The 27,327-nt window shown below is 42.7% G+C and overlaps 2 protein-coding genes across 6 annotated transcripts in view; both read right to left on the bottom strand.

The window, feature by feature from the left end:
* Window positions 1-8,658: 8,658 nt before the first annotated feature.
* On the bottom strand, window positions 8,659-16,306 carry LOC120950367 (protein rogdi). Of its 3 annotated transcripts, none has more exons than XM_040368347.2 (5): window positions 15,713-16,306; window positions 12,451-12,823; window positions 11,553-11,756; window positions 10,979-11,467; window positions 8,659-10,334 (listed from the first exon to the last, which is right to left on the bottom strand). In XM_040368347.2, exons 1-5 carry the CDS (start codon window positions 15,721-15,723, stop codon window positions 10,266-10,268), a joined length of 1,146 nt encoding a protein of 381 aa, XP_040224281.2. In that variant the 5' UTR covers window positions 15,724-16,306; the 3' UTR covers window positions 8,659-10,265. The 3 variants fall into 3 exon arrangements, with proteins under 3 accessions (XP_040224281.2, XP_049461321.1, XP_040224280.2); XM_049605364.1 differs by lacking the exon at window positions 15,713-16,306 and adding an exon at window positions 15,383-15,669 and having other exon boundaries at window positions 11,553-11,753; XM_040368346.2 differs by lacking the exon at window positions 15,713-16,306 and adding an exon at window positions 15,383-15,667.
* A 2,390-nt stretch (window positions 16,307-18,696) lies between these two features.
* LOC120950366 (trithorax group protein osa) overlaps window positions 18,697-27,327 on the bottom strand; it is a 28,003-nt gene continuing 19,372 nt past the window's right edge. For all 3 annotated transcript variants that reach the window (XM_049607347.1, XM_049607348.1, XM_040368345.2), the window contains one exon: window positions 18,697-27,274. In XM_049607347.1, the coding sequence (XP_049463304.1) occupies window positions 26,721-27,274 (554 nt within the window). In that variant the 3' untranslated portion in view covers window positions 18,697-26,720. The remainder of the gene's footprint in view (window positions 27,275-27,327) is intronic.

The following is a 27,327-nucleotide window of genomic DNA, read 5'->3' as shown; positions in this document are numbered from 1 at the left end:
ACCGAGCGGAAGCAGTTGCGATGGTTTCTTTCTTTTTTTTTGGGTTGCCGAAGGTGTCGGTGGTGAGTGTGACTGTGTCGGTTTTGCGCTCTTCTTTCCCGCGCTATGTTTGCATGATATACTTTCGTTAATGGATTTACCAATTTGCACATTTTTTTTTCTTTTGTTTTGCCGATGCTGAGACTCTTTCTTTCGATTGTTTCAAGGTGGATGAGCTGTTGTAATTATTTCTTTTTGGTATGCTTGATGAGTTTTTTTTTTCTCTGTCTGTTGTATTATGCTTTCATTTTTTGCTTTTGCTGGGTAAACGCATTGAACAACTATGTTTCTTGCTTCTTTTCTTTGATTCACCTTTTCTTTACAATGTTGCGGTTTAATTATGTTTGTGTTACTTTCTTTAAATGTTTTTAAATTTAACTGATTACCGGCAGTATACATACGTTATAACATTGTGCATTTACTACTTACTGTTCAGCTACGTGCTTTTAAATTAAAAAAATGAGTAAACCACTCACAAGGTCTATTAAACTACACGATCATTTGGTTGATATTATGTAGTTTTGTTTATTTGTTTTTTTTTTTCAGTCATTCCGTTTCGTTGACTGTTGAAATTTTGCAATATTATCTTTTTACTATTCCTATATTTCTAAATTCTCTGTTGTTTATTTATTCTTTTTCCCTGTTTCTCTTCCCTGTTGTTTATTTATTCTTTTTTAAGCTTATGCAGTGCAACATGCTTATAACATGCTAAGCTTAAGAAATTCTTTTATTTTAAAAATGAAGTTTACAGTATTATTGGTTTTTCATTGGTTTTAGTTGTTTTATCGAAGAATATTTGATGTTTTTATTGGTACCACTAATTATTATATCATAATATGTTGAAAACCCCGTTAAATGTTGCATTAAAAATATATTAAAAAAATTATAAATATATTCAAGTTGCTTCCTATAGTTTTTTTAGTTCATTCGCTTGATTTATTTGGCGTAACCCATACATTTTTGGATCAATTGTAATGATGTCCAATGGGACAATACCAATAAAATGTGGTGAGCATCCAAAAATATCTGGGAAACGGTGAATCAATTGTGAGACGGAAAAAATACGGAACCCACCAATAAATTGTGAGAACCCCTGTAACAAGTCATTCTTGCATTCCCCCACAATGCATTCCCAAAATTTCAAAAAAAAAAGTAAATAAATAGCTGTGGTATAGGATATAATCTCAGGAATCCGTAACAGCGGCGGATCTAACGGTAGGCGGACTAGGCGATCGCCTGGGGCCCCGCCGATTTAGGGGCCCCGTAGATCGCCATTTTATAGTATGCCGTATGGACAGAGTACTAGCGACAAGGGCCCCCGGAAGGATGGCTGATGGGGCCCCGAGGTTGGCAAATCGTTTGCACCCCCCCCCCCCCCCCCCCCCCCGTCGTCTGATGAAAATTTTTAGAGTTTGCGACTGATGATCGAAGGGGGCCCCGCTGAATCATTTGCACCCCCCCCCGTCAGCAAAAATTGAAGTGTTTGCGACTGATCGAACGACCACGAACTGATCGAACGTTTGCGACTGATCGAACGTGTTTGCAACCCCGACGGCATTTCTAGTTTACTGTTCAATCTCCCAACAGCAACTTTAGTGCCGCTACCCCCCCAACAACATTTACCATTTACAGAGGGCCTCAACTCGTCGTTCCGCCTAGGGCCCCCGATACCCTTGATCCGCCACTGATCCGTAATGACAAAAGAGTAATCCGAATTTAAAGCATTAAACTTAAAAAAACACTACAAAAACATAGTTCTAGAAGAAACGCTTTTGTTGTCGTGTTGTTGTTTTCCAATTCATTCATACATTTCAAGATCATTCATTTAAATAAAAGCAGTTAGAAGGACAACGCTAGATCACTTTTCAACAATTAAAATTTAAAATATTGTTCCACACTGCACTTCCCGCTGTTTTCTTAATCGAACGAGCCTTTCTTACTACGAGCCTTATAGTAGAAATCAATAAATAAGCCTAGCTCATTACTATCGCAAAAAACATAACGAAATGCAGGACCTCTCGCACACTGTCCACACTATAACAACGGATAACACAGCGCATGCAAATTAATGAAACGCATACAAGGTTAACCGGTTTCACAAATTGTAGCAGCCGATGTTAATTGCCAAATACACGAAACGAGCAATTCAATACATCACTTCCCACGCCCAAAAGGTTACCCGCTCTTGCCCTTTCACAGCACTATCACACCCGCTTAAATTCAAAACACTAACCCAACTACCAGCATGTACCGAGCATGTACCGAGCATAATAATCCCAATAATTTCACACACTAAATGATCTAGTTAATCATGCCAGCGGGCAGGGAATCACCAAATACGTAGTCTCATCCCTTTGTATCCGCGCGCGGTATTAGCACCATTTTCCGGTGTATCTTCCCAATCGTGTGTGTGTGTGTGTGTTTGGTGTGTGATGCTTTAATTTTATTGCGAAATAAATCATTCCCTCCTCCAAACGCCACGCTCCCTTTGAATGATTCTTCCCCCAAAAATTCTAATCCGGTTGGCTTCGTTTGGCTAATATTTTTCGGAAATTTGCATTCATCCCGCTAAAAACCGCAGGCGCAACAGCGCAACATCACAACACACCACTTGCGGGGTACGCAGTAAAATTGATTCATTTCCCAACAGTTTGCCAACACACCTCCAACTGTTCGCTCCAAACAGGTTAAAAGGTCCCCGAAATCCGGTTGCACTTCCGGTGGGAAAGAGAAGGGACACAAAATCAATGCGCATCCATCGTGGTGAATTGATGAATATTGCGACCGGTTGCAACTATCTTTCGAAAGCTAGACCACGCCACCATTTAACCAGCGCAAACGGCGCAACAAACTGCCCGGCATAATCGTAGCAAATCCAAATAAGCGTCGCCCGGGCCCACACCGACCGAAGTTCGCTACCGAACTCAATCAGCGACTCAATCGCACATGTTAATGCTGACAATAATTTTCCAAATGAAATCAATTAACACTAATTTTAATTAATTTTATCATATTTCATCGTAATTATTTATGCTCACGGGGCCTGTGCACGGTGTGATGTTCTCGTTTCACGGTTCCTTTGGTTCACGCTGCAGGTTCACGGGTCCCGGTAGCGCTGGTTGAAAAGGGGTTTGGGTATTAATTTTAGTGTTCCCCGCATTCGTCGTATTGGCCCTCGTTCTTCCGCGGACAGGGGAAATTGCTTCCATATGCTTTTGTGCCACATTTTTGTGCCTATGCAATCGGTTATCCGCTCGCCCACACGCTGCCGACAAGCATTGCTTTATTTTTCTGGTTTATTACTATACCACACACACAAAAAAACATTTAAAAAATTGCACACATACACACACACACAAAGTCAGCCATTGTACAGGGTCGTTTAAAAAATGCACTGTACTGTGTTCTTGTTTTTTCGCTACTGTTCAATCTGCCTTTTGTTTGCTATCTATCAGCATTTTATTCGACTGAACGCATCCTGCCGTTCTGCTGCATCCGGCTAGAGCGCGAGAATGTGTGCCTGTGGTCACATTTGTGGAAGGGCTGTTTGGGGTGTGGAAGGGCCGAGCCAAAATGACATTGGATATCGCGGCACTGAATCCCGGGCCAATATTGATAAAGCAATCTGTCAGGTGCAAATAACGCCTAACGCTCATGCTCGATGCGCACGGTCAGCAGTTAAGGTCGGCAAGGCCAGCCAGCCAAGCGAGGGGGGGCTCAATTTCAAGGTTTAATAACTTTATGAACGTAACGCTACAGTTATTTGCTACTTTATCATCGTTTGAAGTGTAGCTTAATGACGGGGAGGTGCTGAAGGTAATTTCATGAGTGCAATAACATAAAATTGACGCTCACTTCACACGGGGAGGCGTTATCACAAGGTTCAAACAAGCAAAAAAGTAGCTTCCCTCGATGGAATGTGTTTTCATTTTTAAACTTGTAATGTACTTGCAATTGTCATTTTTAAACTTGTGGTTAGCAATAAATATTTTGAGAAAAAAAATATAATCAAGCAAATCAATTAACCATCAGAGCCTAACCGAAGTAAGTGCAATGATAGGACACGTATAAGACGAACATACTTTATTATTTGATATTACCGCAATTATGTCAACCAAATCAAAGCTCCCTATAAACGACCCGAAGTTCGGGCTGGGCGTTAAACCTATTTTGTCACGATTCCGATCTAAGTTTGCATGCATCAACGGGTCAGAGTGTGCTTATGCATTCTTGTACTTACTGATCTGCCGAGTCGATTGGAACTCAATGCACCTACGGTTCGGACTTGATTCTATACCGAGTCTGTGTATAGTCAAGCGTTGAGCAAGGTAAAATTTAATAGATCGTTATATCGTTAACATAAATTCCAACCAAGTTTCATGTATCTTAAGAGATACTCAATGGATAAGAGTTAAAGCCTAGAAAGAACCTAGAACCGAATAAGTTTTGCAGAACTTTTTAGATGCAGAATCAAAACTTTAGTACGTCTTTAGTTGATCTGAGCCGAAAGATAAAATCCGGGATGATCGTATTCACCGGAATTGTTGGTGTCGGCGATGTCACCTGAAGCCGCCTGGAGCAGTTCTGAACCATTAGTCGAAACAAACCATAAGAAATTGCCGGAAATCGTCATAAAGCTTCCGTGGAAATGTGGGCAGTAAGTACGGGGCTGTCTGGAGTTGTTCTGAACCACTTGTCCGGAAAACAACTGATCTACAGCCAAAGCCATCCCACTCATTGGAGTCTTCTGAACTGTCTAGAGAAGTCCTCATAGTCTTCATACGCCGCTAGTGATTTAAATTAAGTATGACGACATCAGTCTAGGCAGCTACCATCAAGCAATGAGCCATGGTTTTTTTTTACATTTTAAAACACATCATAAAACCAAAAAAAAATCAGCTCACCTGCTTATCATCACTTCACTGCTTATCCCTCTTCCACAGACAATCTGCAGCTACAATCGATTGGAAGCAATCACGGCACTATCCTTTCGACAGCTTCCCTTTGGCAGTGAATTAAACGCCCAGCCTTTCCCCTACATTTACACTTATGCTTTAAATTGCATTTTAATTATCGCAACGATTAAACCCCGCTAGGCCACACACGGGGTCGTAATGCATTGTCTATATGCTTGCACCAATTCGGAGCTTACGTTGGACCAATTGTCCAATGTTCTCACCGTGGTACAGCGGCCGGTGCTGCGTACATTTCCATTGGCATTCAACATCACCAAACGGGATTTCCTTTTTGTGATTTTTGTGGTAATGTGACCATCCGGGTATTTGGGAATGAAACAAACTCACACACACACTCACTCACAAAAATGATGCGTTTTTTACCCTGTACCAATGCTCACCGATGGCTAGTAGTTGCCCTTTTTTCGGTTGCTGTTGTTCGCTCCGGTTCCATTTTCCCCAACCTTCACGCATCACTTGGGCAGTGACCGCGCAGACGACGCTGGAACACCATGCTGGAATGCGCATCGGCGGCCCTGCTTTTCATTAACACCTGTGACGGCACATGTACGTGGCACAGTATCAACATCATTATTATTATAATTACACAGTGCGATTTTCGGTGTATCTTTAAAATCCCATTCAATCGGTGGGGTTGTGTGTATGTGTGTAAGTAAGTTTGCAGAGTAGAGAGCTTCCCGGTCGGTTGCCGTTACACGCCATTATGCTGTGCCGAATTAATGCAAAAAAGACAAACGAAAAGGAATGCACAATATTCTGCCCCCGTTGTACAATTGGTGCGATCGTAGGTGAGTAACAATTTTTGGGTTGCTGGGGAATATTGGTCTGTTTATAAGGAGAGTGAAACGAAAAGCGGAAGCCGTACGGGGATGGTACGGGTTTTCTTTTCGCGTTTGACTGCTCATACTGCGGGTGGCCGGCTTTCATCATTTTGTTTTGCACTTTGTTTAATAATTGGTGTTGTTCGGTATTAATTCTTTTGTGCCTTTCGCTGACTTTACACGAACATAATGAAAATGGAGTTTTAATACCTGCCAGCATTGTAAATACAAAGTTTATTGCTTTGTTTTTATTTCCTCCATCCGGGGGGACCGTTAGGTTAGTGGATAGAGCAGCCGACTGTTACAAGACACACGATAGAATGATTCCCATCCGGAGCCTTCTGCAATCGTTGAAAGGTGGTCTGTTGTGTGTATTGTATTTATGATCATATAATATATCCGATTGCGCTGGCATTTACTTATTTATTATAGTTATACCAATTTGCAGGAGATCAAAATGATGGCTGGGGAGTGTCTACTTCCTGAAATGATTTGAACGAGACAACGTCACGTCACATTCCGTCTGTGGTCGATCTTTTCTACAAATTGTTGGTTGTAGCTAAGAGATTCTGTGGGACGGCGCATTTTAATCAAACCAAGAAATGGACAATAAATAGTTAAGTGACGATCGTAACAATGAAATTGATTAAGATTGTGATATAATATACACTAAAATACCTCTAAGGTTAAGAAAAAAGCAAATGTGCAATTAACAAAAAATGAATTGAATTTCAAGAGTTTGACAGCTCTTCGAAGATTAGAAAATAATTCATTATTTATTAACAAATTTAAGCCTTCTATACATCATCTGTCCTATTTTCGATGGAAATCATATATAATCTCTCGCATCTATTGAAAATGTATATGTCACAACCATTACATATGAATCCACATGGAAAGAAGAAACCAAAATTGACCACCGAAATGTATACTATTTACTTACCGTCCTGCTTACTGCAAACACATACCCAAACTCACCGTAATCCGATTGGTAATGATCTATTGATTATGTTCCGCTCCTCCAACACCACTGGCTGCGTTAAAATCACTTTCCCTCCGAACAAGTACATCAGGTGGCCTTCGCACACAAACTACCACAACAAGGTCTTATCAATCCATTCCATTCCGAAGACGATGATGATGATGATGATGATGATGATAACCCGGTAACTGCCGGCGTAATAATACGCACCCAAGCCACAGGTATCATAATATAATTGCACTCGCCCGGCGGAAAACGAACTTCCAAGACGGTAAACATGGTGTCTTCTTTCGGTTTCGATCGCCACTACAGCCTTCATTCCCTCAGCGGCTCAATTTCCAGCGGAAAACCGAAACAAAACGCCCAACCCCATCACCCAATCGTGGGTTTGCTCATTGCACGTAAAAGAGGTGTAACGATGTGATACAGTGCGTTCACTTTCGGGCATCATTCACTGTAAGCTGCACGTGGTGTGGTGTACAGTTCAATTTTTTTTTTTTGGGCTCAAACTGCTGGAATGAGGAGGGCAAGCAAACCAAACAGAAAAACAAACACACTTCATTATCCGCTTTTTGATGTTTTTTCCCTGTTATTATTTCAATTAAATATTATTGTGGTTGTTATCATGCTCGTTTCTATTGCTATTTGCTGCGTGGATCTACCACTGGCCACCGCAACACTTCCGGCGATTGTAATCAGCTCTTAAGGTTTGATTTGTTTGAACGCGTCTCGTGCCAAGTACCGTTTCAAACCAAAGCGAACAATGCCGGACACAACAGTTTTTTTTTTTGTTTGTTTGTTCTGTTTTGTTAACATTTTAAACGCCTACAGTTATCAGAATGATCGACCGAAATCGAATTATTCGGCTTCACTTTTCTTAAGCATATAACAGGTTCGTGTTATGTTGTGGAAATATTATTCAACTTTTGTTGTTTTTTGTCCTTTTAGTTTGTTAAGTTCTTCACATTCTACGACAGATTCGTCCAGCAGTTTATGTTATTATTGTCCTTGCTGTTCTGTAACGTTTTTTTTTTCTCTATACATTCCTTGTTCTGGTATGCTTTTGTTATCGAACGCTATTTGTTAAGCTTTACCGCGTAAACTACTTTCGAGCCTTACAGCACTGTATTATTGCTATATGGGGGTGCGGGGAAACCTACGCTTGTCCTAAGGACCGTTTTGCAAACATATTTTACTTCCAGTACTGTTCCATCCAAGTTCGACACAGATTACGAGCGTAATTTACAGATTTCGTACATTTGTATCAGCATTATTTAATTTCATGTTTAATTTTTCACGTTTTACCATTAACTCCCATTTAGTTTCATGTTTTTATTCGCAGTCCAGTTCAATTTCATCACTTCGAGGAGAAATCATTGAACATTTTTTAGTACGAAGATTTGTCTGGATAAGTGCGTTTTGTAATGTTTCGTGAAGGGCACACAATATGTAAGGTATGCTTATTTTCTTCTCTTACTTCAACCGAACAAATACGAAGCAAATGGGGTAGGGCTTTAACATTGAGGCGCATTAAAATTCACTAACGCAATTGACTTTCAACTATGAACGTATCATTATGCTTAAAAACCATCCCATCACCGTATGTTTTAGTTTGTTCGTTTAATTTGTAATCTTAATGTTTGTGTTTTTGTTTCTTTTCATTGTTTTATCGTGACTAGAATTTATCGCTCAATGTATCGGCTCGGAACGGGATATACTAGTAATTTTTTTGTATTGAGATCTTTCTGTTTACTTGCACACACACACACACACATAATAGGAGCACAACGTGAAAGTTAAAAAAAACATAAACCGATGTGCATTAACACATCGTCAATCATTGATTGATTAAGAGCGATTGACATTTTATTTTAAAATAAAAGTACAACTTATGTTAAGGCTTTGTTTCTTCCTCCATAGTATTACGCCTAACTGCATTCTATCTTGTAAATGCTATACAACATGAAAAAAAAACTGCTCAATCGAAATCAAATAGACTCTAGAGAACGAATCGGATGAAATAAGGCACGAAAAACATTGAAGGAAAACAACAACAAGTCAAACCCGGGAAACAGCTTACACTGCCCATCATTACAGTTACATTAAGGACAGCTAATGACTTATGCAATTCAACTAAAGCATAAAATGTGTCCAATGTTTGTTCTAGCTAGCTAATGTTTTTTTGTTTCATATTATTACACTATATCCCACGCGCAATAGCCAATTGTTTATTTTTTTTCTTTTCCGAAAAAGTCTAACTGTAAGCAATAACTCCGAAATTTCGTAAATTTAATTTCTTTTTTTTGTATTTTAAATATTTTTTGAGATTCCGCTAATCCAACGACGTTCAACATCAGTCATATGTATATATATATATGCCTGACGCAGCTAATTCTATATACAGGTGCACCGCGTGGATTGGCTGTTTTCCCTTTGCGTAATTTGCATGCTTTTTGGGCTGTTTTTGTTTTGTTTTGTGTTTGTTCTTTTTGTATTTCATTTTTTGTTCTTCTTCTTTTTATTTGGCATTATCACAATGTTTTGTGTTGTAAACGACGATCTGTTGTGCCTTAGTGGGTTTTTTTTTCTCCAGCCCAGATGTTAGTACAGTTTTCTTTCGGTTTGCGTGTAGATTTATAATTTTGGCATACTAATTCTACGGTTAGGATTATTGTTGGCTTAAGTTATCGCATTCGCCTAATGTGTGTATTATGTTATCCTTTCTGCCAATTTAGATAAGTACAGATTACACCTTTTCGAAATAGAAAGGAAAAGGACTGGGTTTTCAGGGACATTTCTACTGACTTTGTTCACAACTAACCGATTGAATGGTGATTCGAACACACAATCACGCACACTGCCAATTACTTCTTTGTATATCTCGATTTAGTAACGATCAAATGTATTGCTGCATCCCTTCAAATCTCCTTTCCGCAAAATCATGGCACTAAGGAATCGAATTTTGTGAAAGGAGCAAAACCTGATTGGAATACCGGCGCGGTTGTCGATTGTACACAACACGAAAACCTCGAATACGATTGATGAAACAGGTTTTTTTTTGGATAGTGCTTACAGGCTAATGCAATAACAACGGGATTAGCGCTTTTTGTGTTGATTGAATAATAACAAACATCAAGTATACACGCATTCCCAACAACACGACTGCAAGAAAATCCGTCGTAGGGACCGGGTAGGGAGCCAGAGTATTTCCGCGAGTCTTATACAGCAGTACGGTACAGCGACCGTGTGGTATATTTAACTATCCTTTTTTTTGTTTGGTTTTCCTCCTCTTATGCGTTCACCTTATATATCCTGCCGCATAAAGAGAGGTGGCGGTTTGTTCGATCTGGTTGTCTGCATTGAACACGGCTCGACCGAACGATCCGGACGGTTTTGCAATGTCTACGATGGACATGGTACGCAACCGCTGGCTGAGCGGACCCGGCATCAGTAGGACAGTGCTGACGGTGAGCGCGATCCAACGGTGAAGTCCTTATACTGCGAGAATACTGATATCTATAGAACAAGATATAAAACAAAACAACAAACCAAAAAGTGATTAAAACGAATGGCACTGCAATTGATAAACATTAAGCAAATAGATAAGCACTACCGCTGCTTACTTCAGAAGCCCAGCGCAATCGAATGTCATTGTGGCCGTCAAACACTTATCACAAAGTTAGTCATCGATCGAGAGAACCCACAACTCGGCCTCCATCGATGAGTCAATCGAAGATAACGGAACCTAAATCCAAAAATAGAATCCGTGCCTACCATTCCGTGCCTACGGTAGCTTATCTGGCCCACTTTACGATTTATATCGTGCCTCTCTGACCAAGCTTAGGACACACGAAACCTTGGCAAATGAAATCACAGCTTCGCGGCGTCGTTATCGCACCATGCGAATGATGCCGAACGAAATGAAACTATGAAACATGCGAAAGAGAGCCCACCCGCGACTGTCCTCACAGCTTAGTTTCTTTGCTCTTCGCATGTCATCTCCCCCCACGCCAGTGGCCATAATTTACATCTAGTGTAAATTGGTCTAATTGACGTAACTACGTCATGCTAACGGGGCCACGAAACGTTTTTGCCCACCGAAGCGCGAAATGAATATAAGTTTTCGCCGCTCTCCCTCCCCACCGCGGTACTACACCTACCTTATCCTTCAGCTGCTGGCACAGCTGCAGCGCGACGGTAAACAGCACCAGCACCTCGTTCAACCACGGTACGGAGCACTCCGCCTGGCACGAGTCGAACTTCATCGTGCCCTGGAAGTTGGTCAGCTGGTACGCGACAAAGATCAGCTTGTGGCTCTGGATGTAGAAGCTGATCGCTAAATCTTCCGGCAGGTTCGGCGACAGCGCCTTCATGTTGCGGCTCTTCATCAGCTCGTCGATCGGCTTCTTGCGGGGCACGACGAGCGAGGTGCGGCCGCGCTGCAACGCCCCGAGAATGTTGCCCAGTATGTGCAGCACCTCGTCGGACGTTTTGAAATGGTACGCACTGTCCACGTTGTCGATGTGGTTGATCGCCTGCTGCAGATGGTTGGCCGCATCCTGCACCTGCTGTATCTTCCACGGGTAGTCCTGGGTGATGGAGGTGCGCTGGATCTGTTGCTGCTGCCGCTGCACCTTAAAGTTGATGTCCTGGGAGAAGGGGCAAGGCATACAATAAACATCATAATGTTAACTAAAAATGGTGACACAAGGGTTGGGGTGTGCTGGTACTTACCGCATGCGTTATGCTGTCCCCGGTAAGCGTGACGATACACTTGAGCTGTTCCGGTGCGGCCGTCAGCACAAACTTGTCCTGCTTCTTGCCCTCGTTACCGTACAGCGGGACCGGAAATCGGTGGGCACACTCCACCAGGATAACGTGCAGCTGCTTCAGCACCGAATGTACCTCCTCGTGTAGCACCCACTCGAATTCCACCTGCTGTGACGATTACGAGATACCGGCAGGCGGCGGGCAACGAAACGAAACGAAGTTGTTGTTCATTCTTCACATATTACATCGCTTTTCAATTAAACCTAGGCAACACGCGACGTCATCCCGTCGCGTCGATACAGGGTGCCACCAGTTCCCCCGCGACACTAACACACTGCTCGCTCTCCAAGTGCAAACCCGTGGCTCCAAACCATCCTTACGACGGTAGCGACGAATATTTGACGAGTGCCGGGTGAACAACCTTGGATAAATTTAGCAACAACCGGGTCTAGCCAAACGCCCCAGCTACTTGATTGGAGGAGGGGGAAGGAAGTTTTGCCACTTGGAGATAGTGGTTAGTGTCTGGATCGCGGGTGCTATCATAAATCGATCATGACGGTGAGCACCGTTCCCTCCCTCCCGTGCCCTACCGTGCTTCAATCGCAGCAATTATGCATAATCACCGGCGCGCGGTAAACGACATGCATTATTGGCATATCATTGACCACCTACCGCCAAGGTGACGCCCCCTTACATCCCACACTAAGCGTCACACATTCACCCGCGCACACGTGCACATTCACATGGTCGAAATGCAAACAGGGCGACCGCGCTTGTAAGGGCGCTCTTTGCATACTGATAGTGTGAAACGCTGCCCCCCCCCCCCCCTACTCCCTATCCCGTTGCTTGTTTACTTGCTTACCAGATTTAGGGCTTCCTCCTTCTCGCAGTCTGCCATCTTCTGGCCTACTTTTCGCTGTGGCGGCGGTCGCCTATTGTACGGGCCACTGCTGGCGCTCCCTACCGATGCGTAGCTGGTACCGCTCTGCCGCAAACTGCTGGTACGGTCAAACGCCGGACCCGAACGGTTCGGTGCCGCTTCCGGACTGGGCGGTACGAAGATCTGCTCCAGATAGCGCCACCGGGCCTGGGCGGAAGTGGAAGGGCTCGGGCTCGTAGACGGCACACTGCCGTCGTCGCTGGCAGTCGTGTCGAGCTGGTCCGAGAAGGTTACCTTTACTTTTTTCCCACTCTTCCGGCGGGAGTGTGGTCTGGTGAACCAGTTCGATCCGCTGCTACGCTCGCGTGTTTGGAGTGAGAAAATAAAACAAAACAGAACACAAGTAAGATACACGGTTGCGGAATCAATATTTAATGCGGCGAAACATCCGCTGCCTGTTTTGTTGCTCATTTACTACTTGACGTAGCAAAAAAAACCCTTTATTAATACTGTCCATTCTCACGTTTGCAGCCCAGGATTTGTACATCTTTTCCCCGCTGATAAGCCCGACAATTGCACACACCAGCAGAATAGTGTCACTAAAATGCGACCGGAACCCGATAATGAATGCACAGCAACAGCGGGCTACAACGCACAAGCACTAGCCACGAGCACCAGTCGGAAAGGCCAGAAACTTTAATCGACTCGGAACACGGACTGGCCTTGCCGCGACTCTCCTCTACCGTTTCTTCCCAGCACGAGAGCGTTCAAAATGTATCAAACTATGACTGCTCTCGGTGCATTCTACACAGACGATTGCCGCCTACGGCACAGGTGACCCTACTGCCGGTTGAACCTACCGTTTTCCACACTATCACTTTTACACGTAATGATTTTTCCAGCACTCTGTTTTTTGGGGGCAAACTTTTGCTCCTCTTGCTGCTGCTACTGCTCAGTAACCTTTACGTTGTGCAAGCACTTTTTCGTAAACAACTCTGCTTTTGACAGTGCCGTCGTAAACAGTCATTCTGGACAGTGTGGCCAGATAAGTTTGGCATATTTCGGTAGGAGCACCAACATTTTATCTGCAGTTTTCAGCAGGTTAAAACTCGAAACTCAGAAAAAGAAGTGTTAAGCGGAGGGGGGGGGGGGGGTGCTAATGCGCAAAACGAAAGTTCCATCTCACGAGAATATGCATCCGTTATCTACGATATGGATTAAGATATGGATTAGATTTGATTCATAGCGGTTACACGAATGAGGCCTTTCTGAAGCGTCGATCTGAAAATTGTACAGGCGGTCCCCGAGATACACGGTTATTGGGGACCGAAAACGGCCGCAAAATACCGCGTATCTCGAATTTCCGCGTAAGTCGAATCTCGTGATTTCCAGCCAAAATATCACTAATTTCCGTGGAATTTTGCAAGTAGGGGGTGGGTTTAGCCACCAAATTAATTATTTGATATGTTTCTAAATAATTGAACAGTTTTAAACCTTTTTAAATGGCATTTTACATTCGATCAACACGGAAATTATTTGGTATTTCACAACGGATGTGTCAAATCAGTACAATTTGCTCCAAGAACTGTCAAATTTTGAAAACCGCGTATCTCCGAATCCGCGTATAAGAGGTACCGTGTATCTCGGGGACCGCCTGTACTAGGAATTCTAAGCCAAAGAAGGATAAAGATGCACATTTGCTTCTCAGTGGTGGCAAGTTCTTTTTCTCGGGGCTCCACGCGGCCGCTTAGGGCCGCTGCACTGCTCCATCGGATACGATTTTATCACATGTGCTGATATTAGATTTTCGCTGGATTATTTAGATTGATTAGATTATTTGGCTGAGTTGGGTGAGTATAGTTCAATGATTTAAAAAAATGAAATATTTCACTTAAACCCAATGTATATCGGCATTTATGGTCATTCTGCCCACAGGGCAAGACGAGCTTTTGGCGGCCACCTTTCAAAAGCCCTCGCTCGAAACGTCAATTCCTGCGGGCCAGTGTGGCCAGATTATTTTGGTAGATTTCGGTAGGAGCACCAACATTTTATCTGTAGCTTTCGGCAGGAGTTTCAATTTGTATCGGTGGTTTTGGGCAAGGTGGAATATAGAGGAGGTGTCTTCTTCCCAAGTGCCACAAATTCACTAAACGACCACTAAACGGGTTCTAAACAACTCAAGCTTTTAACCTAAACGGAATATAGAAAGATTTCGTTTAGCAGACGGCAAACAACTCATGCGTTCTAAAAAAAGGAAAAAGCTGGTTGCGCCATCTGTTGGTGGGATACCCAACCAGTGGAGCTTCCTCACATTTGACCCATACATTTTTAATTCAACTCAACGTCGTACACTGAACTGTTTTACGTACACAAAGGGCAAAGAAAAGCAGCCAGAACCGTTTTGCAGCCGTGAAGCTGCTCAAGCGCTGCTTAAAAGATCATCCATGGTGTTTGGTGCAGTTCAACAACTGCAAATGCCACATTTTAGCAGCAATAATTAGCGTGACATAGTTAACTACTGTGAGGCACGTCGACTGGATGCATGTACAGCAATAATGCATCAACTTACATTAAATAGTTTAAAAGCACATTGGAGTACGTTGAACTGGAAGGCCCTAAACTTCACTCACGCTAAAACACCATCACACACAAACTGAACATGTGATGAGAAAGATGTATTGTTGAGGAAATATCATTTTCTTCATACAACAAAACATCCCCTTGCTCAGCTTCGGCCCTATCGTCCATCGATAGGGCGCTGATGTACGTTATCACTCAGGGTATTAAATTGAAGGGTTGCCATAAACCAATTCCCCACTTCTACCATCCCTTCCCACTAACACATTTCTGTTTTTCATCTTCAAAGAATGAAGAGAAGCACCCACTCTTAACTGACCATAACACATTTGATTACCATTCTACGTCTCGTTCGGCATTAGCACTGATGCATAGAGGAAATATGTTGCAACACCTCGAACCCATGGTTTCACGCGCGACACAATAGCACACAATAGGGAACTCAATATTAGGGAACAATGGCCAACACCACTTGAACGGACAGCGGCACACACTGGGCACTACCACTGCAACTACTTGAGTTCGCGATGAGAGTGAAAGTTACGGGCAGATCCGATGCTGCCCGTTATCCACCGAGAGCACTAGCACCACGCTCTAAGTGCAACTGACCAGATGGTGCAGCTCCTCCGTAACGAACACCTCTAGATTCTGATTTAGCAATACTTACAATCGCAACATTTGCGGCCAGCTGAGTTGAGTGCCTGGTTGAAGAAGCGTCCTCCAATCAGTCAAGGAATGCTTTCACCTGAATACCGCACACCCGTCCCCTGGTTTAATCTTGTTCAATTTGCAACCTTGTCCTGGTCGTGAAATTCCAATCACCCCAACACGGGAACGCAACACCTCTGGATCGGTCGCGCATCCACACTGCCCGCTGTGGGCCGTTCCGTTTTTGGAACGTTTGGACCGCGTGATCTTGTGCGGCCCGGCTCGTGCGTTTGCTCAAAAATTTGGTTCGATAATTATCAAAATCAACAGCACGATAAACAACGGCACACGGGGAGCAGGGGTGTAGTATGTGTGTCTCCGCCGACCTTCGGTGATGATAACCGGCGCTGGTTCGATTCTTCGTGTATACACAACACACAAGACACTCGTCTATTTGGCCGCAAAAGAACACAATTTCAACCATTCGAATACGACAATTGATTTGAACTACAGTGCCATCATGGACAGCACGCACTACTCAGGTCCACAGAGCCCCACCAGAGCGCCTAGTGGATGTACGCGTCTCTCGGACCGGTTCCGCTGATTGACTAGTGTGTGATTTCGTTATTTCTATTCGGCCCACCACCGCCGAATCAGTTCACCCCGTACCCCGGCCCCATATCTTTGATAACAGCTTGTAAGACAGCGCAACACGACCGGGAACGTCTTCCCCCGTGTTTAGAGTTTACCGGCATCTTTATCATCAGCTGGTTGTAGGCTCAGTCGCGACTATCTTCCCCGTGTGTGTTATGTTTTTTTTTTCTTTTGTATTTCGTTGATAAGCCACCACATACACGAACTCTCTATCTGGGCGCCTTTTACATTGTTTTTTCTCAACTTTACTGAATGTGTGTGTGTGTGTGTCACGAAAACTCCAACCCGGTAGCCCATGTGATGCAGATTGAACGCCACGCTAATGACCTTCATCGGCGGTGACTCGCGGAAACTGCATCAAAGGGGGCGCCCCCTTCCGGTAGCAGTTTGATGCATGACGAATCCCACAGTTTCGCTACGTTCATCAACGCCAGCTTGATTTACGGTGATTTTTGTAAGACGTTCGCCGCTGGGCGGGATTGCAAAATTATAGCTTTTGTTGCAAATTCCCCCAACATCGGCACTGTGACGAATGAATTGTGTAACTTGTGATCCACAACACAACATTAACACAACCAATGAAAGTAAGTTATCTGGTATGGTTTAAAGAAGCCATAACTCAGATGATACACACCAAAGCAAATCAATTGCCTCAATCAGCAACGGTGACCTTTGTGCGGGGAATCAGCCAAACCTTGACCTGCATCAGATGAACGATGAAATGGAACACATAGTAAACATCACACGATCACCCCATGTTACCATATGTTTACTGCTGAGAGTTACGTTGTCAGTGGTTGTAAGGAGGCACGTATTTTTATTTAAAACTCAAAATTAGAATTCAACTTAGTGACGATTTTGGTACAGCATTAAAGATGAAAAATTCAAAGATTTTGTAAAGAAGAGTTGAAAAAGATGCTGATTTTCTATTGGATCTATAGGATGAGGCTCTGTTAAGCTCTCATTTTCACTTTGGCGATCAGCACACCAAGTACTAGGCGCCTCCAGTGCATTTTTTTGCGTTCCTTGTGATGATCATGATCAGTTATGTGAATGAGGCCAATCGGCTCAAAGTCTCTATAAAACAAAACAGAAAAAAGTTCAACTAATATGTCTTGCTAACCGGGTAAGTCTTGCTAAGGATGAATGAGTAAAAGGGGAAAAATGCTGAGAAAGTATGAGTGTCACGGAAGAGTCCGAGACATTCAGGTTGGCTAAGGTGCACACCGAACGAGTGATCATTGAATGATACCATAGTTTAAATATAATAATTACGTGCGCAACTCGTTACACATTGACGGTCGTGCGGTTAAGTGCGTGGAACTCTGTTCTTCGTACCCCGTACGGCCTTGATGTATTCTCATTCCGACCAAGAGGGCTCCTATTTTCTCTGTAACTTCTTCTTTTTTAATAAATAATCTGTTGATTATTTTTTATGTATATGCAAGAAGATTACATATATTTATTTATATATTTATATATATGTATATTTATATATATGCACTAAATTACACAGAAATACCTACCTAGTGGAGGAGGTGACATATAATTTCACACAATGTGTTTGCATGAAAAATGGACTTTTTTGGCTGGTTGTAGCAAAATAACTATAAGAGATATTTTCTTTCCATGAACCGGGCTTTTTGCGATGCTCTGATTGTTGTCAAATAATGCCAAGATGTTGTAGATGCCGGAACAGGCTCAGACGACGTCTACATACTGCCGCATGGAGTCCGCGTGTTCGGCGCTGCGGGGTGCCGTTCTTTAGCCATCACGGTTTGTGTTCGTCTGATAGAGGTGTCAAATTTTCTCTGCTGACTTTTATATGGGATACTTTTAACGAAAGTGTGACTAACGTTTCGTTAGTGCTGGTCAAGATAAACCGATGCAAAATCGAGCATTTTTGTTCATCCCTCTACTCACCTTTCGCAATGGGGACACAGCACAGCAGCTTCGTGTTTCGGACCGGTACAACACAACTGAACACCGTTTCTTTTTTATAACATACTATTTTTTTGTATTAATAGTTCTTTTGTCTTCTCTCCATTCTATTTCCAGCGCATGGTGTTGTTGTTCTTCTTTTACTATAGCTTAAACATTTGCTTCTTCCCAGTCCCCCTATTTCACGCGAACCACATACACACCCCCAACACACCACAACACCCCAACCCCTCTTTCGTGTATTGATTTTCCCTGGCTACTGCTGCCCTTCTGCTTAAATTACTACTCTACACACACACCACATATACTGACTCTGCTTCTTACCTTTCCCATTTTGCTGCTCCCTTGCTTTCGCTTTATTCTACTTTCCTTTTTCCATTTCCCTTTTCTGTTTTTTTCTTTTCCTTTCTTGGCCTTGTTTTTGTTTTTCTGCACACACACACACACACCACCATACCATACCACACACACAACTTCCATTTATCATGAACAGAAGAAGGGTTTTTCTTGAACAAACTGCACACGCTCAGAAGGATTTTACCTGACCCTGACCGTCCTTCTTCATCGTGAGTCTATTGTTTCACTGAACCACTGCACCAGAACAGTGTATCTTTTCATTTATTTGCCATGTACCATGAGTTATTTTGCTTTTGCTTTGTGTTACACTAGTTAGTTTTGCTATAGTTTTCTGCAGCGTGTGTGTTATTATTATCATAACAGTTTTCTATTGGTTTTCCGTTCGTTTGCTGCTCTCGTGTTACTTACTTTTTTTTTGTTTTAACTTAGCTTCTCAGGATGGTCTCTATTAGAGCATACAGCGTTTCTGTTCGTTATACCTTCCTGGCATTCCTTTTTTTTCCTTTGATTTCACATTCACATGCCCTGTGCCTCCAAAGCCATTAGTTTAGCAGCTTCGGTTGTTTGTTTTTCTTTTCTTCTTATTTTTTCCCTCCCATCGTGTTGTTGTGTATAATTGTGTATATATATAGAATATACTGCGCTTTTGCTTCTATAACTTTTATTATGGTTCTCGCTCGCTTCTTCTTCATTTCATTTCTAGCACTAATATATATATTTAATAAACTAGACATACCTGCAATTATTTTTTGTTGTTGTTGTTTTTTGTTGCATTTATGGGTTTTGCTGTTTATCATTTGCCTAGCGCCAGGGATTTTTTTAATTGTAAAGGTTTTATTTGTGTTTAATTCGTTTGTTATCGTCTTGCCATTTTTGAATCACTTTGCTACCACACCTTTCCACCTTTTACGTACTCTCTCTTTCTCTTTCTCTTTCTCTTTCTCTTTCTCTTTCTCTTTCTCTTTCTCTTTCTCTTTCTCTTTCTCTTTCTCTTTCTCTTTCTCTTTTTCTTTCTCTTTCTCTTTCTCTCTCTCTCTCTTTCTCTTTCTCTCTCCATCTCTTTATTTCTCCTTGTTCGCCCATCCGAATTCGTCTTTTGAATGTGTGTTCCATTTTGTCACGAGCTAAGCCTTTTGTGTTTTGTCTTCCCCCTGAATCCCTACATAAAGCTGTTACAATGTGTGTGAGAGATACGGAGATTCATAGAATTTTTTTGCCATTTTTTTTTTCTTTTTAACGCATACACACTAGTTTCAGTTCGTGCTGGTAGTAAACCCAACGGAGCAGGTTGGCCCAGAGTTGTACGTCACCATCAACTCCAGCAGCGCGCGCTCGGCTGGTTTGCGAGTTAAATTTTAGCGGGAGTCCCGTCCCCAGTTACACAGAGCACGAAGGATTACACAGTTAATGGATAAACAAACGGGTGTATCGATTGCATCTTTGTTGCCCCGCTATATTCCCGCTGTTTTCTGTCTGGTTCTAGTGATAGTAGACAACATATACAAGAATTACCGTGATGCAAAAAACAAAACACATGTATTTCCCCCCCCCACAGATTTGCTTCCATTTCCTATCAGCTTACGTCCTCCGGAGTGGCCTGTTTCAGTTTCATCCCTTTTTAGCTCTTTATTTAGCTTCTTTTTTTTTTTTTTTGTTCATTATCCGCCAATAATAAGGTGTTCCGACAAAAGTGTTCGGAGGCAGGAGTTTCACTCTCACTTGTTTTGCTTTTGTGTCTTACAAACTTACACCATCATTTCCTCAGTCACCGGACAGATTTAAAGCAGTGACACTCTAGTTTTCTGCAAATGATGGATGAGCGATAGATTATAGCTTTCCTGAAGGTTAGTGTATGGTGGGGTGGGCCAGACTTCTAAAAAAGCAATAGCCGGACTTTCTCTTCCTACTACCCCCCCCCTTCCCCCACCCCTCCGCGCTATTTGGCTACATCAACCAACAAAACGTAGCACAAAAAAGGCATTAACAAAACGAAGACAATATAAAAACAAAGCATAAATAATGGTTAAAGAATAGAGTGTTAATTATAATAGCAAAACATCGTATCTGCGCTTAGCGAAAACACAAATCAACAAATCAGTATCCACCACCAACCGAATCCGTTTGCATCCAACCCGAACGGAACAGGACAGCGCGGGTAAGTTAAGGTTCGCGCCTGGGGGATGATAATGCTACGCGTGGAGTGTGGCCGGTACGACAGAGTACGATATCTCGGCTAGATCTATCTTGATCATCTACAATCAAGCTTTTCACACCTGCCATGCGACACGGCTGCAGAATTAGAACAATTCTTAAATACTTTTTGCAATAAAATAAGCAGCAATCGGGAGGAGTCGCCTTTGCCAACTCTGACAGACGTCGTTCGTGTATTGAGCAGCTTGAGAGCTTGAGAGAACGGCCTTGCCAACCAGAGTTGTTTTGCCTGAGTTACGGTTGAAAAATAATTTACCCCGCCTCTTTCCAAGCGCGTCGCTTTGCCGTCTCACTATTCTAAGTTAATAAACAAACAATCCCCACTAACACACACACACACATACACACGGGCAGATTAGAGAGTAGAAAAAAGGAACCAAGTATCAACATTACCAGCACGATCGTTTGATTATACAAGCAAGGTGAATCACGCGACGAAAGACAGGTAAATCAATACAGGGTTTCCCACGATATATTGGTTGGTTCCCATCAATTTTTGGTGGATTCCCATATTTTTTTGGTGCGTTCCCACGATTTTTTGGTCGTTTCCCAGAATTTTTTGGTCTAATTGTATTGATATCCAATCGGAAAATACCAATAAATTATAGGATCGAACCAAAAATCTATGGGATACAACCAAAAAATCGTGGGAACGCACCAAAAAATCATGGGAACTGACCAATAAATCGTGGGAAACCCTGTATAGATGAAAAAGAAAAGTAATTTAAAAAAAAACGAATAAAACAATTAAATAGACTTAGAGTACGATAGTACAAAGTGGCGCGAGTGAGAAGTATGTGGGAAGATGAGTCACCGCACACCACGTTAAACTGAAACTGATTCTAATTCTAACTAACAAAACAAACCCTAACACATCCCTAACAACAAGAAAACGCACACACACATATGCGATCGATCACCCATCCCATGCGTGACGATCCACGATCACACCAACCATACAACATTGCCTGTCCAGCACCCCGCCACACAAACCCTTACATTTTTCTTACAGAATCACACACACGCGCGAAAGCACACCTATTGGTAAGCTATGCTACACAAAAAAAGGTTCTTGGTTTTGGATATTGACTGTACCACCTAATGATGTCCGCTTTCCCGTTTCGTATGTTTCGTGTATGTTCTCTCTTTTATCTTCTATCGCCACAAACGAAAGAAAAACGAAAAAACACAACTCAGTCCTTTTCACACACGTGGTTCGTAAGGATACAGCGACGTCGGGGAGAAGTGGTAGCGATGGACACCTTTTCTACCACACCTCGCTCTTGTTTTACGATTAATAAGTGCACTTATCTAAAATATATATATTTTTGTTTTACATTTTATCGCGCGCGCACACTCATATACGCAAACATGCACACCACACACCAACCACTCCACACCTTGTGGCTGGTGGTGTTAGGACTGATCATGTGCCATACTATATCGTTTGGTTCATGTGCTGCCGCCACACCTTCAAACACCTGCTGAATTGCAAGAGATCAGCTCTACACTACACAGCTCTCTCAACACATTGTGTGCACTACTGGTGGGTTAGTGAGTGTTAGAAGAGTCCACGGAGCAGCGATATATAGATTATGATCCTCACACAAGGAGGACTCACGGTTCTTTGCTGTAGACGTAGGCGTGGTTTTAAATGGCGATTCCCTGTTTCTTGCTGGACGACATACCCACGCAACTACATCACACTATTGCCGATCGCTAGTGTGATGTGAAACGTGCTTGAGTTCTACTTTACGCCAAATGCCTACGGAAGCCGAACAACATTTGCTGATGACTGATGAAGGTTTTTTTTTTGTTAATGTTCTACACCGTGGGAAGGGCGCTTATTAATATCATACTGTGTTGTGTAAGTGTGGTTTTTAAATCGTGTACACTTATACACACACACACACACACTGCTTGTTGATCAGTTGATCATCTCAACCGAACGGAAAGAGGTAGCAGCAGCCTGGCACATGTACTACAAGGGTTCTGTCCCGTCTATTTTCCTGATCGTTCCTTCTTCTTTCGTATTTGGCTAGTATACTGGATTTATTAATATTATACCCCTTTTCTCGCTCCATCACATTCATCATTCGCATCATTCCTGCTGGACGAACGTGTACTGAACGCATACCTAACCTCCTTTTGCAGAGCATTTCGATCTTATTTAGCGATTTCGATCAGACTCCTATTTCCATCACTGTCTATAGTGATACACGTCAATACAGTTGCAATGGTCTGGTTTAGTGTATCGTTTTTTTTTGGAATTTCGATTCTCTTAAAACAGTCATTAACAAATATTTCAAAATCCTAACACACCCACTAGGTGCGTGTGAGTGTTTCATTGTGAGTTCGTCTCTGAATGGGGTTGTTGTGTACACATCGAACATACACAGTGTTTATGGTAGGTTCCCTCATCCGCACAAACCACCACTTCTTTGGGGGTGGATTTTTTACTAATATAGCGCCGCTCGGTGTTGCTATTGTAACGTGCTAATCTTTAAAAAGAAACTGTTTTATTTGCAGGCGCCTTATTTTAAGCTTTGCAGCGTGTAAGATGATATCGCCTATCGACACATTTTTCTTCTTCTTCAACTTAGCTGATGTCTATACGATCAAGCCTACATCGATCATGGTTTTACTGATCGGTTTATATTCCAGCGTGTCTCGTGTATTCTTTTCGAGGAGTGCTCGTTCTCCTTGGGGATTGCATTGGGCGAGAGGCGTTGGAAGCCTAGATATTTTGTTACGCTTCGGAGTAGATAAATATATTCAAAAAAAAAAAAAACGCTTATCTAGACCACTTATGATTGATAACAAAAGCAGCATCTGTGTGCTGAATGCGACTCGTTTTGCAAACCCATGGACAACAACTTAAGAAAAAAAAAACAAACGAAAAAGACGTATCGCACACGGGTAACAACTGAAACGGAATCAAAAGCCGAATGAATGACGATGTGCACAAATCAAGAACCGTGTGACTAGCCTAAGAACATTGGATGGTTAATTGTTAACCAATCAAAGCGTTACCGTTATCCCAAGCATCAAACAGAATACAATGCCTACACCACACATCACCTAGTAACTCTGATGTTCAAAAGTCGTCGAATCTCCGCCGATTTCACATGCCTGTGCTTTTTAAAATATCTAATATGTTACCGTAATGATTAACTTTATACACAGCCCTCATTCTATAAGCGTTCGCTTAATTTCTCTCCCTACCCTACACTTCTGTTTTTTTTTTTATTAGTTTATTGTTTGCGTTTGGGTGCACGGCGATGATGCACGGCGTACAGTGATCGTGTTGCGTTAATGGAGAGTTTGCTGTTGTTTCCTGTTGCTTTCTACCGGTGGCGCATTCTATTATAGTAATGATTTTTCCTTCGCACTTTTGCAACATCAACCTTCCGCGCACGTTCCGAATGAATTTCATTTCACACCAGATGTGCAGTTTACCCTTCACTACTCAATATTCGTGTTACATTGTGATTGGCACTGTCGCAAACCTCGACGCAAAAAGAAGGTTAGATTAACGCGAAGCGTGCTAGAGTAATGGTAGGTAAATCATTAAACTCAACTTACAAAACGCGCTACCTTCGGCTTAACCTAATCCGGCAATAAAGCAAATACAAACGATATACACAATGTGCTACCGCTACCTAAATGGTTTGAGGACATCGGCAGGGTTTAAGGGTTAATGTGTAACACACACACATACACACTCCAAGCGAATTGTCATACAGCTTCTGTTAGGGACTATTTTCCTGTTGACTATCATTGAACGATTGCGTACATATTTACATAGCAGCTAAACATAATACAAGAAAACCGTCCATCAGCGATATAACATTAAAGATTTAATTATTAAATCTCAGCCTAAGGTGTTATTCTTCGCTTGCTTTTTACAGCTTCCTGCCAACTAATTCCTCTACACGGCCGGCAATGCATGCCGCCATCATCAAGCTATGCAGTGGATTTGTTTACCTACACACTGGGGCATGAGAAGATGTAATCGTGAAGAGACATTATGCATCCTTTAATTTCATACACTTAGTAGATGTTCTTCCTCGATACTTAAGACTACTGCTCTATATGTCTATATGTCCAAATGACGATAACTTCTGTGAAAAGAAAACTTGCAAAAGTGTATTATTTACAAAAACAAAGTAACGAACGTATAGTTGAAAAGTTTAAACTCTTTCCAAATAGAAACAGCTGATACCATAGTTCTAGGCGTGCATTTTGTCGTTGCTTCTTTTTTTTATTCCTTTACCATATTTTCAACGAGCTAGCAAATCGGCCCAGCACATAACGCTGCGACGATGTCCAGACGACAGTAGTGACCGCTGTATCTCGTCTTTGCTCGTAGATACATGTATAGGTTTATTTGTTATGTGTTTTGTTCTTCTCGCTTTCCAATAGTTTTTTTTTTGTTCGGGAGGAAGTAGCATGAGATGGGCAGCAACCGCAGCAAAGTAAAGGCAAATCAAATGCTACTTCCTCCCGATCGTACAGCTGTTGGTATCGGGCCGAATGTCGCTATGATAATGCGGCTTGCAGCAACTATATCTAAAGCTATCTACAGTGTCGGTGACTCGGCACGACTCGTTTGCCTTTTCTTTTTCAACTACCGGAACATTGCTGGTCCCAGCTAGCTTGAAGGAATAGTTCATCGCAATCCTGTGATTTTGCTTTCTCTTCATTAGTGATTCACCTTTTTTTTTGTTTTCTAGCGTACTAGTATTTGTGTGCCTATGTGTGAATGACATTCACTTGAGAAACTAACTATCTCACGTTTAATGGGGTTCTCTGTTAATTCTTTTTTTTCATAATTTCCTCTCAATGATTTCCGTACCCTGTCTCTAGAACACTCCATTTTTAAACGAGATTTCATGTAGGGACACTAATCCATATCTAATGCTCTAAGTTACATTTTACCTTGGGAATATATGCGTAACGATAAACGAAGCTATGCAAGCAAACAAACGTGTGTGGAAACAAAAACAATTCCTAATCATGCTAAAAACCCTGGGTTGTTATGTTTAACGCTAGTATTGTTGATGTTTGTTGTTTTATGTTCAGTTTTTTATGTCGCGTCTTGGTCGCGGTTGTATTCTAATTTGTACACACCTACAGGAGGTAGGTTGCTTGGACACTCACCCTCACCCTGTACGGGGCAATGCATACTACGCATCCGTTAGGTAGAGAGCGTGGCAGTATTATTCGATCGCTCTAAGCATCCTGCTCCCTGGCCATGATGGACCGCTTTACTTCCACTGGTGAAACGACGCCATAGCGGGAAGCATCCGAGGGGTGCAGACCGCTGTCTGCAGCTAGCATACAATTGCCCCGTTAATTGTATTGCTACACACTGCTGCTATTCACTGCACTAGACGCACGACAAGCAGCACACACCGTACACAGAACAGCAGCAGGTAAGACCTGTGTGCGACAGGCTGCTTGAAGATCGCCGATGTTGTTCAGGTGAAACGTTCTAACGTTTCTACTAACGCACACGCGCGATTCGCTACTAATGTCACTCACAGCAGTCATTCATTTCATCAGTGTTCCCAAGCTCGTTTGAATCAACACGATTCGATCGTTTGACTGCACTGTATCTCCACCTCCACTACTGGGGCAGGCCGGCTCTTTCGTTTGGAAGAGTTTTTGATTATTTGTTTTTTACTGTCGTTTTTTCAGCACAGCACAGCTACGAAGAAAATGTGTGTTTTGTTTCGTTTTTTTTACCACTTATTCACTTCGTTACTGTTACCCTTTGGTTCCGGAAGTATTAGTTTTTGCGGTTTCTGTTTTTTTTTGTCTCTCTCTCTCTATTTTGCACGAAACAGTTTTATTCTTCTTTACTTGGAGTTGCCACCATAATGGCCACTATTATGGTTACTCTGCCCATGACCCCCACTTCCGTAATGATTGCCGCCACTGTTGCCGTGCGTATTTCCGTAGCCACTGCTACCACCGTATCCGCCACCACTCGATCCACGACCATGATGATCGTTACTGTGATGATGCGCACTGTGCCGATCATTTCCACCGCCACCGGTGGAGTGAGATGAACCTCCACGACCACTGCCGCTACCACCACCACCACTACCAGCACCGCCTCCGGTACTGCCATCACCACCGCGGTCACTGTTCGGACCATGGGTCTGCGTGTCCATTCGACGGTAGTACAGCAGATAGGGTACGCGCGGTGCGCGCGGACGCAACACGTTGTACTCCGGTACCGGTTTAACGATACTGTCGTCATACCGAATCCAGCTGGCATAGCCGGTATGGTACACATCGGTAATGTAGTGTCCTTTCGACGCTTCCTTACCATCGTGGTACACCACGGCAAACAGCTTGTACTGCTTCTGCTTGGCTGAGTAGCTCTTACCCTTCGAGGACATCAATTCTGCAAAGTGGAAAGTGATTGCGTTAGTGAAGCTAGGTGCGGCTGATATCGTT

The sequence above is a fragment of the Anopheles coluzzii genome, chromosome 2, assembly GCF_943734685.1.
Source record: "Anopheles coluzzii chromosome 2, AcolN3, whole genome shotgun sequence".
In the NCBI taxonomy this organism is placed as follows: Eukaryota; Metazoa; Arthropoda; class Insecta; order Diptera; family Culicidae; genus Anopheles; species Anopheles coluzzii.
The sequence above is the reverse complement of the archived record's forward strand: the minus strand, read 5'-3'. Positions and strand labels throughout refer to the sequence as shown.